Genomic DNA, 15,942 nt, shown 5'->3' on the forward strand with positions numbered 1-15,942 from the left:
ATTTAAGAGTCTGAAAACCTGGGGGTTTAGTTCCAGCTTTTCTACTAATTAGTTGCATGACTTGAGGTTAGAGAGATAGCTTGTCTAGGTTTGATTTCCATTTGTAAAATTGAGAAACTTGAACCAAATGGACTCCAAAGTTTTTTCTTGCCCTAATGTGTTTTTTTTAAAGAATTTATTCATTTATTCATGAGAATACACAGAAAGAGAGAGAGAGAGAGAGGCAGAGACACAGGCAGAGGGAGAAGCAGGCTCCATACAGGGAGCCTGACGTGGGACTCGATCCCAGGTCTCCAGGATCACGCCCTGGGCTGAAGGCGGCGCTAAACCTCTGAACCACCTGGGTGCCTGCCCTAATGTTTTATTATTTATTTGAGGGCTTAAAAGACTATAATATTCATTACATTGCCAAGACTCTCAAGTAGAGGTGGTTAACACCAATCGCGTGAAAGAGTAAAACGAGGGTCTTTTGTGTGTAAGTCCAGTATGTGATTGGACTGTCCTGTGACATTTTGAGAGCTTATAAAGACTTCTTAGGAAAGCCACAAAGAGGAGATAATAGGAAACTGAAACTTGTGATAGGCAGATAAATATAAAGGAATTGATACTGTTTGTTCCAGAGGAATATAAAAAATAGCCTAAGAACAGTTTTAAATGTTCTTCCATTTATGCAACAAATATTTATATACAGCCTACTAAGTACAGGCATTGTTTTTATCAAGGATCTGAGGATGAGATGAGTTGAAGTTAGAATAAGCTGTAGCAAATGCTCCTTTTAGGAAGGAACAGTTCTCCATCAGGATGAGGATGTACTAGATTGAGTCAGGCAAGGTGCTTGGGACATCTCCTGTAGTCTTAAGAGATGATAGTCCCTTGTGTTTCAGATGGTTTAGGAAACATCTTGCCTAATGGTACCCTTTGTGTGCCTTCCCAAATGGAGTCCTTAATTCCTTTTTCGCTCTTGCTGGCTTTGTCACCAAAAAAGTGGGAGATAAGACTTTTGCTAATTGCTCCATTTTTCTCTCAGTTAAAATATGCTAGAGCTTAGAGTGATGGGGATATATTAAGTAAGATAGAATAGGATTTCAGCCTTCTCTGACTAATGCTTTCTCAATGTAGCGTCATTAAAAACCACCAGTTCCCAGAATAATTGTTTTCAAACATAAGCATGAAAATATATTACAAAACTAACTGTGGTCTTTAGTTTTCATGGTGCCCCAGTGATGAATCAGCTTTCTGCTTACTGTATTCTCTAAACCCCTTAAATGGGCCCGAGGATTTCCTCTCCCACCTTGCCCTTAATTCAGCATGGCTCTGTGAGGTTCACAGTATAGAAGTGATTTTGAAGTAGCTCATTGTTTTGAAATTTCTTTGTCATTTCTTGCATTATTTGGATAAGTAAGAGTTATCCATGCTTTCCGTGGTTTTCTCTTTTACATTTTTACAGAAGTAAGAACAGAATACAATAACTCTTTTTAAAAAGGCTTTTATTTAAATTCCAGTTAATGAGCATACATTGTAATATTAGTTTCAGGTGTACAATGTAGTGATTCAACACTTCCAAACTACACCCCATGCTTATTGCAACAAGGGCTGTCCTTAATCCCCATCACCTATTTCATCCATCCCCGTGCTTCCCTCCCCTCTGTTAATCATTAGGTTGTTCTTGATAATTAAGAACCTGTTCCTTGGTTTCTCTCTCTCTTTTATTTTCCCTTTGCTTTTTTGTTTTGTTTCTAAAATTCCACATATGAGTAAAATCGTATGGCATTTGTCTTTCTCTGAGTTATTTCACTTAGTGTAATACTTTCTAGCTCCATTCACATCGTTGTACTCCTTAACACGTATTTATTATTGTGAAAGTACAATTGCACAGAGTGTTTGTATGACTCACTATATGCTATCAGAATCAGGGGTTGATTCATAGACCTTATAAAACCAGGGTCTCAAATTATGCTGTCTTACCTATAGCAATATCTTACCCATATCTTACTACATAGGAGATAATAGTTTTACCTTTAATACTAAGCTACAAGTAGCCTATATTTTTACTAAAGCACCCTACTTAGACTTGATTTAAGCCTTCTTAATTTTGAGAACAGAATTAATTTACTCTAATAAGGCAGAGATTTACTGTTTTGTGAATAGGAATCTGTCTAGAATCTCTGACTCAAAGTGTGGCCCATGGAGCAGCAACATATGCATCATCCTTTAGCTTGTTAGAAATGCAAACTCCCTATCCTTCTCTCCCTACTTATTGAATCGGAATCTGCATCTTGGCCAGAAACCCCAGTTAATTCGTGTGCATGTTAGATTTGAGAAGCACTGGAGCTAAGTGTATAAATCACACTAATTCTAGCTGAGATTGCTTTGAGGTTGGTGGCGGAACAGTTAATTGTAAATTACGTTTACTTTTGATCTGGAGAAAAAAATAAACCCAACAACTGTGAATGACTGGTGTAGTCTGAGAATATTGAAAATGATGAAAGTGTGTAAGTTATATGAAGTCTGTGAGAAATTAGAAATATTGGCAAGAAGTAAGATAAAAAATTATCCCAGAAAACATGAACTAAATGTGTGTGTACATAGTATTCTGTAATGCATTGTATTGAGGAAATTGAACATAGGAAACATCATGATACATGTAATGTAGGCCTAATAGTGGACAGAGTGTCAGAAATGAATCAGTGATAGATCATAGTGGTCACCGTTCCACGGCCGGTTTGATTTGTTAGAGATTTTCTTAAAGGCAGAAGCGCTCATGTGCTTTTCATGCAGTAAGTGTCACTGTTTGCTAGAAAAATAAAAATAAACTGGAGAGTGTTAAGAGATGGGCTAAAAGATTGATTATGACATAGGAAGAACTGATTTATGAGGAAAGAGAAAAATAATTAAATGGGCAGCACTATGCTATAAAAAAGAGGCTATGGAGACATGGATATTTATCTGATATTTCTCTTACGCTGTTTCCTGTAGTATCCATATGAAAGATGCAAAAATATTAGGATGTAAGGATGCTGAGAAATTTGTTACAGAACAAAGCAATATCGGCTGGAACTACTCAATTAAATTAGGAGCAATATCAAAGATTAAGTTTCAGAAAATTTTACGTGGTGCATGAGAAATGACCTTGAATGGGATGACTTTATCCCTGAGAACTGTTGAAAGCTCTGTGGGCAAAGAATGGAAGATCATTTATTAAATTGTTGAATTATCTCTCCAGGGAAATAATTGCAACCCCATCCCTTGAAACTTCTAAAATTAGGGTGGAAAGAAACCAGGATGTTGCCTATGGGAACTCTACTTTTGGCAGAGACCTTGTGATTGATGAGTGACGTTTTTCTTCTACAATATCTTTGATTATTGCTCATGGTTACCATACATAGAAACATTTTTTCATCAGGTTGGTATCTTATTTAAATTTTTAAAAAATGCTAGTTTCTAGAAAAACAGCTAGAGGCTATCACTTGTCTGCCCTCCATGGTGTCTGCCTCCTTGGTAATGGTAGGCTTACCTGCAATTCTGTTTTCATTTCTCTTCACTATGTAATTCATTAAGAGATGCAATTTAGTGTGTATTGGAAGTGAATTCATTTCCTACATTATCTTCATTCAGAAAGCTAAAAAGAAAAGCCCAAAATATCTTGCCTTTTGCACCCATTTGCCAAATGAATACAGAAACTGTGTATGAAACTCTCCAATGAAGTCAGCTAGTGCTTCAAAGAGTTTTGTGATCCTTTTTATCCAGATGAAAACCCAGCTCATGTTTGCCTAGGCTAATGGTCCAAGAGCACCACATTTCCTTCTCCCTCCCTCTGTAGACTTCAACACCAGTGATCTATATCAGCTGAAAAGGGGAGACCAGAACCCCAATTCCATTGGTCACAAATAAAGCACAACACAATTATTTAATATTATAATGATTACTTGACTTTGTCATGCTAATTCCTTCACATCCACATTTATATTGTCTAGGAGATCTAGCTTAATGTAGGTGCTGCTAAGGACAATTCATATCAAATATGACTGGAGATATTAGGTGTACTTTACGTTGGTATGTCGGAAGCTTCCAAACTTAAATATTAAGTCACATTAATTAAACTCCATCATGTGCTCCATAACATGAATTGCTTTCTTGTTGATGGTATTTTCTAAATTATTGTACAGTTTTATTATTCATGACTTTGTGCTCCTGCTTTAGTTTTAAAAACTCTTACTGTCTTTAGCCCAGAGTTCTTCTTCCTTTCCTTCTTGAAAGAATTCTAGACTTAAACAAAAAAGGTTAAGATTATGTTCCGCCATTGTGTCCCTAATACAAAGATAATCTCCTCTGTATCCTGCTTTTGTGAAAATGGCTCTAACAAATTGCCAGTGTCTTACATGTGCAAACGACAGCTGTCTCCAAGATGAAAACTAATTGGGAAATAAAAATAAAATTGATGGGTTACAATCTTTCTTTTTCTTCTCTTCCTGACTGATAGACCTACCAGAGGAACAGGGAAAAGAGTCTTTTTTCTTTCTACATCGTTCTACTAGTGTCATATTGATTCTCTCTCAAGTACACCCTGTGGTCTCAGATGATCACATATTTTCTTACATTCTTCGTATTGATACAGCACCTTGACTCGTGGGTTGACACACACTGCTTGTGTTGTGGCGACACGGCTCATCGTTGATATTCCTGGAGTGTGCCAAGCTTCCAAGCATGAAATAAGTTTCACAATAGTGTTCTCATTCTTTGAAAAGTGGTTATTGTTCACCCCAAGTGCTACCTTAAGTCTCTGTTACTGTTGCTTAACATTGCTCTTGACCTCTACAACAATGCTCGAGTTCTCATGTGTCTCTGTTGGTGCAGGAAGAAAAGATTCCTCAGCCGAGCATCAAATTGTTCTACTGTTACACTATTTGTAAGAAGAAAGAAATGGATTATAAGGTGTCAGAAAGAATACAAGGTGACCTGCCCGTATACCTCTGCTTGGCTCTCTTTCTTACCTTTGTATTCTCTCGTGCCCCCCTCCCTCTGTTTCAGCTAGCCGTGAGGTGGTTGGAACACAACTGCCATTACCAGTACATGGATGAGCTCCTGCAGTATATCCGCTTCGGCCTGATGGACGTGGATACTCTCCATACAGTTGCCCTGTCCCACCCCCTGGTCCAGGCCAGTGAAACTGCAACGGCCCTTGTCAATGAGGCCCTGGAATACCACCAGAGCATCTATGCACAGCCCGTTTGGCAAACTCGCAGGACCAAACCGCGGTTCCAGTCAGACACTCTGTATATCATTGGCGGGAAAAAGCGTGAGGTCTGTAAAGTCAAGGAACTTCGGTACTTCAATCCCGTTGACCAGGAGAGTGCTCTCATAGCTGCCATTGCCAACTGGAGTGAGCTGGCTCCCATGCCCGTGGGAAGGAGCCACCACTGTGTGGCAGTCATGGGGGACTTTCTGTTTGTAGCAGGAGGAGAAGTTGAGCATGCTAGTGGCCGGACGTGTGCCGTGAGGACTGCCTGTCGCTATGACCCCCGCAGTAATTCCTGGGCCGAGATAGCACCCATGAAAAACTGCCGGGAGCATTTTGTGCTGGGGGCCATGGATGAGTACCTGTATGCGGTGGGGGGCAGGAATGAACTGCGCCAGGTGCTGCCCACCGTGGAGCGATACTGCCCCAAGAAGAACAAGTGGACTTTTGTGCAGTCCTTTGACCGATCGCTTTCATGTCACGCCGGATATGTGGCAGATGGCCTTCTTTGGATATCAGGTAGAACATGGCTCATGTGTTGGATTTGTCAAAAAGTACTTTCGCTGTGGCATGAATTTAAAAGTTGAGCTTCGGTAGTCGGGGCCATGTGTGACTGAACCCCTGACCTGAGGATGCCACCTCAGCCGCTGAGCATTCATTTCTTGGGCACCTGCTCTGTGGAGAGCAGTGTCACTGGAAGTAATCGACCTTGCGTGACCTTATTTTATTTTATTTTATTTTATTTTATTTTATTTTATTTTATTTATTTATTCATGAGAGACACAGAGAGAGAGCGGTAGAGACACAGGCAGAGGGAGAAGCAGGCCCCATGCAGGGACCCTGATGTGGGATTCGATCCCCTGACTCCAGGATCACATCCTGGGCCAAAGGCAGGCGCTAAATTGCTGAGCCACCCAGGCGTCCCCCTTTCATGACTTTCTGAGTGAGCAAAGTTTAAGGTGGAAATTAATGGCTCATCACAACCTTTTTCTTTTCTTTCTTTCTTTCTTTCTTTCTTTCTTTCTTTCTTTCTTTCTTTCTTACTTTCTTTTCTTTTTTTTTAAGATTTTGTGTATTTATTCATGAGAGACACAGAGAGACAGAGACAGAGAGAGAGAGGCAGAGACACAGGCAGAGGGAGAAGCAGGCTCCATGCAGGGAGCACGACGTGGGATTCAATCCCGGGTCTCCAGGATCAGGCCCTGGGCTGAAGGCGGACACTCGACCACTGAGCCACCAAGGGATCCCCCATCACAACCTTTATCTACTAAACCTTCTGTTGTTTAGATTGTCAGTTTTTTGATACTCGTGGATTGTTTTGCACACCTTGTGGTTTCTCCAGATCTTCACTTTTTTTTTTTTTTTTAAATCATTCTGGGCTGCTTGACTAGGAGAAGTCTCATCAAAGACAGGGCAGGCAGAGTAAAAACCCAGTAAATCCATTTTGATGGGTATAGCAATGGGCTCTGTGTATCCAGGTAGGAGCTGTGCTGTGCATGGAGGAAAGGGATCTCAGTTATTGGCTAAAATAATGCTTTTGTATTGTCTGTGGACTGTAGTTATACACAACAACCTAAGTTCCTTATTCTTGCTTACTCTCCTATTCTTACTGATTATTAGGGGGGTACTTATTATTTTAGTTTACATTTTCTTCAAATTTTTTAAAGCCCTTTGATGATGAATAAAGGAAACTAATATAATGAACTCCATGTACCAATGACCCAGTTCCAACAGTATTCCAGTCGTTGCCAGTCTTGTTTCATCTGCACCACATACTCTGCGAACCCCTCATGGCTTCCTCTTCACTGGTACAGAAGGAGTCTATGAGGCATAACTTATCAACATCACATTATCAACCTGTATTTCTAACCCAATTCTTGAAAAGACCTAAACTGTTCTTTTGAAAGGGTTGCCTGTTGGGGAAGAAAGTTCCATCTTTTCTCAGTTGGAGGATACTCATTTTGTAACCCAGATGGAACTTGTTGAATTTCCATGTCAAGTACAAAGAGAAATAGGAAAATCAGATAACTTTAATTCTAAGAGTAACATTGAGATGTTTATACTTAGAAGACGCAATCAGGCTTTTTTTTTTTTTTAAGTCTGTACATCTTAATCCATTTCATGTATTTCACCCATCACCCTACCTGCCTCCCCACTGGCAAGCACCAATGTAATGTGTTACCTATATTTATAATTTTGTTTCTGATGTTTTTTATTTGCTTGTTCATTTGTTTTTTAGGTTCCACGCGTAAGTGAAATTATATGGTATTTGTCTTTTTCTAACTTATTTTACTTAGCATAATACCCTCTAGGTCCATCTATGTTGTTACGAGTGGCATGATCTCATTCTTTTTTATGGCTGAGTAATATTTCCATTCGTAGATCATGCTTCCATAATTTGGCTATTGAAAATAAGGCTGCAGTAAACATAGGGGTGCATAAATCTTTTTGATTTAGTGTTTCTTTATTCTTTGGATAAATACCAAGTAGCAAAATTACAGGATCATATGGTAATTTTTTTTTTTTCTTTAAGGAATCCCCAAACTGTTTTCCCATAGCGGCTACACCAGTTTGCATTCCCACAAACAGTGCATGAGTGTTTTTCTCGACATCCTCACCAATACTTGTTGTTTCTTTTGTTTTTGGTTTTAGCCATTTTGACAGGTATGAGGTACTATATCATTGTGATTGTGATTTGCGTTTTCCTGATGATGAGTGATGCTAAGCATCTTTTCATGTGTCTGTTGGCCATCTGTATGTCTTCTTTGGAGAAATGTCTGTTCATGTCTTCTGCTCATTTTTAAATTGGATTATTTGGTTTTTGGTGTTGAGTTGTATAAGTTGTTTATACATTTTGGATACTAACCCTTTATCAGATATTTTCTTTGCAATATCTTCTCCCATTCATTAGATTGTCTTTTAGATTTATTGATTGTTTCCTTTGCTGGGCAGAAGCTTTTAATTTTGATGTAGTCCCAATAGTTCATTTTTGCTTGTGTCTCCCTTGCCTTAGGAGACATATCAAGAAAAAATGTTGTTACGATTGATGTCAGAGAAATCACTGCCTGTCCTCTCTTCTAGGATTTCTATGGTTTTAGGTCTCACATTTGGGTCCTTAATCCATGTTGAGTTTATTTTTATGTATGGTGTAAGAGAGCGGTCCAGTTTCATTCTTTTGCACGTTGCTCCCCAGTTTTCCCAACACCATTTGTTCAAGAGACTGTCTTTTTCCCATTACATATTTTTTATTACTTTATCAAAGATTAGGAAAATAATCTTTGATCATATAAATATGGGTTTAGCCTTGGGATCTCTATTCTATTCCATTGATCTTTGTTTCTGTTTTTGTGTCAGTACCATACTGTTTTGATTACTACGTCTTTGTAGTATATCTTGAAATCTGGGATTGTGATACCTCCAGTTTTGGTCTTCATTTTCAGGATTGCTTTTGCTATTCAGGACTTTTTGTGGTTCCATACAAATGTTGTTTATTATAGTTGTTGTTTATTATAGTTCTGCAAGAACTGCTATTAGTATTTTGATAGAGATTGCATTAAATCTGTAGATTGCTCTGGGTAGTATGGACATTTTAACGATATTTATTCTCTGAAATTCATGAGCATGGAGTATCTTTCCATTTGTGTCATCTTCAATTTGCTTCATTAGTTTTTTTTTTAAGATTTTATTTATTTATTTGAGAGAGAGAGCACGAGCAGGGAAGGGGAATTGGCAAAGAGGAAGAAGCAGACTCCCTGCTGAGCAGGGAGCCAGATGCAGTGCTCAATTCCAGGATCCCAGGATCATGACCTGAACCAAAGGCAGACACTTAACCAACTGAGCCACCCAGGTGCCCCTCCTTCTTCAGTGTTTTATAATTTTTAGAGTATCGGTCTTACCTTCTTGGTTAAATTTATTTGTAGGTATTTTATTCTTTTTGACACAATTCTGAATGGGATTGTTTTCTTAATTTCTCTTTCTGCTACTTACCATTGTATAGAAATTCAACATTTCTGTATATTGATTTTTTTTATTTCTGTATTCATTGTATTGTATCCATCTGTTCATTGTATCTACTTCACTGTATTCATTTGTCAGAGTAGCTTTTTTTTTTTTTTTTTTTTTTGCTTGAATCTTTAGGATTTTCTGTATATGGTATAATGTCATCTGCAAAGTGAAATTTTTTTTAAAGATTTTATTTATTTATTCATGAGAGACACAGAAAGAGAGGCAGGCAGAGACATAGGCAGAGGGAGAAGCAGGCTCCATGCAGGGAGCCTCATGCGGGACTCGATCCCAGGACCATGGGATCACACCCTGGGCCAGAGGCAAATGCTCAACTGCTGAGCCACCCAGGCATCCCTGCAAACTGAAATTTTTACTTCTTCCTTACAAATTTGGATGCATTTTTTTCTAGTCTGTTTGCTATGCCTAGGACTTCAGTGCTATATCAAATACAAGTAGTGAGAGTGGACATCCTTATCTTGTTCCTAATCTTAGAGGGAAAGCTCTCAGCTTTTTCTCTTTAAGTATGATGTTAGTTGTGGGTTTGTCATCTATGGCCTTTATTATGTTGAAATTATGTTCCACCTAGCCCTACTTCGTTGAGGGTTTTTTATCATGAATGTGACGTACTTTGTTAAATAGTTTTTCTGCATCTATGAAATGATGGTTTTTATTCTTTTTCTTGTTGATGTGATGTGTCACATTGATAGAATTGCAAATATTGAACCATTCCAGCAACCCAAGAATAAATCCCACTTGATTGTGGTGAATTATTTTTTAATGTTTATCTATTTTTTTAAAGATAGATTCATTCATTCATTCATTCATTTATTCGTGAGAGACACATACAGAGAGAAACACAGGCAGAGTGAAAAGCAGGCTCCATGCAGGGAGCCTGATGCAGGACTTGATCCCGGAACCATGGGATCCCACCCTGGGCCAAAGGCAGATGCTCAACCACTGAGCCACCCAGGAGTCCCGGTGAATTATTTTTTAGTGTGCTATTAGATTTGGTGTGCTAATCTTTTGTTGAGAATGTTTGCATCTGTGTTTCATCAGAGATGCTGTCCTGAGGTTCTCTTTTTTTGTGGTGTCTTTATCTGGTTTTCGTACAGGATAACACTGGCCTCATAGAATGAATTTGGAAGCTTCCTTTCCTCTTCTATTTTTTGGAATAGTTTGAGAAGAATACATGTTAACTCTTCCCTAAATGTTTGGTAGAATTCATCCGTGAAGCTATCTGGTCTGGACTTTTGTTTTGGGGAGTTTTCTGATTACTGACTCAGTTTCACTACTAGTAATCCATCTGTTCAAATATTCTATTTCTTCCTGATTCAGTTTTGGGAAGTTATATGATTTTGGAATTTAGCCAGTTCTTCTAGGTTGTCCAATTTGTTGGCCTATAATTTTTCACAATGTTCTCTTATAATCCTTTATATTTCTGTGGTGTTGTTATTTCTCCTCTTCCATTTTTGGATTTGAGTCCTCTCTCCTATTTTTTTCTTTTCTCTCTCTCTCTCTCTCTTTTTGATAAGTCTGGTTAAAGATTTGATCATTACAAAGAACCAGCTGCTGGTTTTGTTGATCTATTCTATTGAGGATTTTTTGCTTTGTTTTTAGTTCCTATTTCATTTATCTCTGCTCTAGTTTGTGTTATTTCCTTCCTTCTACTGGTTTTGGGTTTTGGTTAGTCCTCTTTTTCAGCTCCTTTAGGTACAAGTTTAAGATTGTTTATTTGAGATTTTTCTTGCTTCTTGAGATAAGCCTGTATGCTGTAAAGATCCCTCTTAGAACAACTTTTGCTGTAACCCAAAGACTTTGGACCATTGTGTTATAATTTTCATTTGTCTCCAAGTATTTTTTTATTTCCTCTTCGATGTCTCAGGTGACCTGTTTATTGTTTAGCATCATGTTATTTAACCTCCATGTATTTGTGTTCTTTACAGGTTTTTTTCTTGATTGATTTCTAGTTTCATATTGTTGTGACCAGGAAAGATGCATGGTATGACTTCAGTCTTTTTGAATTTGTTGCGACTTCTTTTGTGGCCTAATGTGTGGTCCATTGTAGAGGATATTCCATGTGTACTAGGAAGGAATGTGTATTCTGCTGTTTTATGATGGAATATTCTGAATGTATCTCTTAGGTCCATCTGGTCCAATGTTCATTCAAAGCCAGTGTTTCCTTTTGATTTTATGTTTGGTTTACCTATCCATTAATATAAGCATGGGATTTACTACTTAGTATTACTATAAAGTTCCCTACTATTTTGTATTACTATTGATTACTTCCTTTATGTTTGTTATTAGCTGCTTTAAGTATTTAGGTGCTCCCCTGTAGGATGCATAAATATTTACAATTGTTATATCTTCTTGTTGAATTGTTCCCCTTATGATTATATAGTGTCCTTGTGTCTTATTATGGTCTTTTTTGAAAGTCTATTTTGTTTGATATAAGTATTGCTACCCTGGCTTTCTTTTTTACTTCTATTTGCATGATAAATGCTTTTCCATCCCTTTACTTTCAATCTGCATGTGTCTTTAAATCTGAAATGACTCTCTTGTAGGCTGCATACTGATGGGTCTTGCTTTTTTATCAATTCTGTCACTCTGTGTCTTTTGGTGTTTAGTGCAATAATTGATAGACATGTCCTTACTGCCATTCCGTTACTTGTTTTATGGTTGTGCTTATAGTTCTTCTCTATTCCTATCTTCTCTTGCCCTCTTCTCTCTCATGGTTTGTTGACTTTCTTTTTTTAATTTTTTTAAAAGAATTTATTTATTCATAAGAGACAGAGGAGAGACGAGGGGGGGTGGGCAGAGACACAGACAGAGGGAAAAGCAGGCTCCATGTAGGGAGCCTGACGTGGGACTCGATCCAGGGTCTCTTGGATCACCCCGCAGGCTGAAGACGGTGCTAAATCACTGAGCCAACCGGGCTGCCCGGTTTGTTGACTTTCTTTAGTGAAATGCATGGATTCTTTCTCTTTGTTTTTTGCATAACTCTTATGGTTTTTATTTGTGGTTACCACTAGGTGTGTATATATAACATGCATATAGCAGTCTATATTAAGTTGATGGTCACTTAAGTTTGAATGTATTTTTTTACCTACCCCTCCACATTTTCACACACACACGCACACACACACACACACACACACACACACAAATATATCATGGCATTTTTTTTGACCTGCAAATTTTGTGCTAAAAAAATCACCTGATAGCTCTGGCGTTTCCCTGTATGTAACTGTTTTATCTTGCTGCTTTTAAAATTCTCTGTTTTGGAGCAGCCCGGGTGGCTCAACGGTTTAGTGCTGCCTTCAGCCCAGGGCCTGATCCTGGAGACCTGGGATTGAGTCCCACCTCAGGCTCCATGCATGGAGCCCTCCTTCTCCCTCTGCCTGTGTCTCTGCCTCTCTCTCTCTCTGTGTCTCATGAATAAATAAAATCTTTAAAAAAAGTAAAATAAAATTCTCTGTTTATCACTACTTTTTGCCATTTTAAGTACTATGTGTCTTGGTGTGTACCTCTTAGGGTTGAATTTGTTGGGGGCTCTCTGTGGCTTCTGGAACTGGATTTGTTTCCCCATATGTGGGAAATTTTCAGTTATTATTTCTTCAAATAAATTCTCTGTCCCCTTTTCTCCCTCTTCTCCTTCTGGGATCCCTATAATTCTAATATTATTATGCATGATGGTGTCACTTAGTTCCCTAAGTCTATTTTCATTTTTTATTATTTTTTTCTTTCCTGTTCAGCTTGATTGCTCTCCATTACCCAGTACTTTAGGTCACTGATCCATTCTTCTTCTTCCTGTAGTGTGCTATGTATTCCATCTAGTATACATTTAATTTCAGTTATTGAGTCCTTTATCTCTGATGGGTTCTTTTTACTGTTACTATCTTTTTGTTAAGGGTCTCACTGAAATCCTCTTTTCTTTCCTCCAGTTAAGTGAGTATCTTTATGACCATTACTTTAAATTCTCTATCAGGCTTATTATTTATCTCTGTTTTGTTTATATTTTTTGCTGTGATTTTGTCCTGTTATTTCATTTTGAACATATTCCTCTGTCTCCTCATTTTGTGTAACTCTCTGTGTCTGTTTCTATGTGTAGGGAAAATAAGCTACATCTTTTGCTCTTGAAAATAATGGCCTTATGAAGAACAGGTCCTAGAGTTCCTTGCAGTGCAATGTCCCCTATTCACCAAAACCTGGTACTTTAGGGATGTTTTGAATGCATGTTGTGTATGTCCTGCTGTTGTCACTTATCTACAATGGCCCTCTTTGTCTATTGTGGTCAGGATTTGATACTTGCATTATTAGTAGCTAGTGTGGGACCACCTTAGAATTAAGTTGAGCCAGACCAGGCATTTGCCAGAGATGAAGTATCACTGAACTTTTGGAGAATGTGGGGTGGGGTGTGTGGTGCCAGCAAGGTTTGTGTTGATAGGCGAGACCTATAGCTGCCTCAACCAAGGCAGGCCAGGATGGAGGAAGTGGGCATAGAGAAACATTCAGGGGCAGGTCAAGTGGTGTTAGCAAGGTTTATGTGGTTCTGCTGTGGAAGGGGATCTGGAGCTGAGGCCTGGCTGGTGGGGGCACGTCTGCAAGATGACATGGGATGGGTACTTTTAAGTTATGTGGAGGATTTTGGCACTGTGCTGGGCCCAGCAGGAGATCAATGTATCTAGGCTGGGGATGGGGGAGGGAAATTGTGCTCCCAAACTATTTTGTTCCTGAAAAGTCCCCCAATTATCCCTGTCCCTCCAGCATGCACTCTGAGAGTAGTTAACAATTTTTTCTCCTGTGTACCCTGAGGTGTTTCTCAAACTGCTGCTTCTATGCTGAATCTATGTGGGACTCTTTGTTGTGCTGTATCTTTAATAGTGGGGAATCAGTTACCTCTCACCCTCCCACCCCATGAGCCTAGTGATTTTTTTAAGTTCCAGGTTTTAAAACCCCTGATTATAAGATCTTGTGAATTTTGTCCCCTCTGCTTTTCAAAGCCAAATGATATAGGGATTCATTTTCTCTGTGTAGGCTTCCTGGTATGAGAGTCCTTTCTTTTCCCTCTGTGTGCTATGGAGTCCCTTCCTTCTATTGATGTTCCTGTAGGTCCATTTAGTTCTTGACTATGTCTCTGCCCTTCCTATCCTCTTTGATGTAGCCTCTTCTCTACATTTAGCTGTGTAGAGTCTGTTCTGCCATCTTTAGGTCATTGTTTTGGGTTATTTGCACTGAAGTGGTTGTTATCTAGTTGTAGCTGTAGGACAAGGTGAGCTTAGGTTCCTTCTACTCTGTCACCTTCTTCAGAAGTCCTGATCATACAGTTTTTACTTATGGTTTTGTTATTGTGATGTATCATGTTGATTGATTTGTGAATATTGAACTATCCTTGCATCCCAGGAATAAATCCCACTTTATTAGAGTGAATGATCCCAATATATTGTTAGATTTATTTTGCTAATCTTTTGTTTGAAGAATTTTGCATTTGTGTTCACTGGGGATATTGGCCTATGTTTTTCTTTTTCTTTTTCTTTTCTTTTCTTTTTTTTTTTTTTTTTTTTTTGTAGTGTCTTCATCTGGTATTGGTATCAGGGTAATGCTGGCCTCACAGAATGAATTTGGAAGCTTCCCTTCCTCTTCTATTTTTTGGAATAGTCTGAAAACAATTAGTATTAACTCTTTAAATGTTGGGTAGAATTCACCTGTGTAGCTGTCTGGTCTTGGGCTTTTGTTTGTTGGGAATTTTTGATAACCAATTCAATTTTGTTACTAGTAATTTGTCTGTTTGGATTTTCTGTTTATTTCTGGATTCTATGTTTTGGAAGATTATATGTTTCTAGGAATTTATCTGTATTTTCTGGTTGTTCAACTTGTAGACATGAAATTTTTCATAGATGGAGCACATGAGTGACTCAGTTGGTTAAGCCTCCAACTTTTGGTTTTGGCTTAGGTCATGATTTTAAGACTGTGAGATTGAGCCCTGCATCAATCTCAGTGCTCAGTGTGGAGCCTATTTGGGATTCTTTCCCTCTTCTTCTCCCTTCTCCCTGCCATTCCCCTTGTGCACAATCTCTCTCTCTCAAATAAATAAATAAATAAATAGAATCTTAAATTTTTTTCTAGTTATTTGTTGCAATCCTTTGTATTTTGGTGATATTGGTTGTTACTTCTCTACCTTCATTTCTGATTTTTTTTTTTTTTTTTTTTTTTAAATTTTTATTTATTTATGATAGTCACACAGAGAGAGAGAGAGAGAGAGAGAGGCAGGGACATAGGCAGAGGGAGAAGCAGGCTCCATGCACCGGGAGCCCGACGTGGGATTCGATCCCGGGTCTCCAGGATCGCGCCCTGGGCCAAAGGCAGGCGCCAAACCGCTGCGCCACCCAGGGATCCCCATTTCTGATTTTTTTTGAGTCCTCTTATCTTCTGTATGAGTCAGTCTAAAGGTTTATTGGTTTATCTTTTCAATGAACCATCTCTTGGTTCCACTGATCTTGTCTATTGTTATTTTAGTCTCTGTTTCAGTTACATGCACTCTGAACTGTATTGTTTCCTTCCTTCTACTAACCTTGGGCTTTGTTCTTATTTTTCTAGTTTTCTTTTTTTTTAAGATTTATTTTATTCGAGAGAGAGAGAGAGAGAGAGAGAGAGGCAGAGACACAGGCAGAGGGAGAAGCAGGCTCCATGCAGGGAGCCGGACG

The 15,942-nt window shown here is 38.6% G+C and overlaps 1 protein-coding gene across 14 annotated transcripts in view; it reads left to right on the top strand.

Moving 5' to 3' along the window:
* The window catches only part of KLHL32 (kelch like family member 32), a 235,574-nt gene that overhangs the window by 176,826 nt on the left and 42,806 nt on the right, over positions 1–15,942 (top strand). For 9 of the 14 annotated variants that reach the window (XM_025444913.3, XM_049092392.1, XM_049092394.1 and 6 more), the window contains one exon: positions 5,029–5,755. The exons of 3 other annotated variants lie outside the window; for them this stretch is intronic. In XM_025444913.3, the coding sequence (XP_025300698.1) occupies positions 5,029–5,755 (727 nt within the window). Of the gene's footprint in view, positions 1–5,028; positions 5,756–15,942 lie in introns of those variants that run through there. 2 more of the 14 variants (XM_049092400.1, XM_049092398.1) reach the window with 2 other exon arrangements.

This window comes from Canis lupus, chromosome 12 (genome assembly GCF_003254725.2).
Source record: "Canis lupus dingo isolate Sandy chromosome 12, ASM325472v2, whole genome shotgun sequence".
NCBI classification, from domain to species: domain Eukaryota; kingdom Metazoa; phylum Chordata; class Mammalia; order Carnivora; family Canidae; genus Canis; species Canis lupus.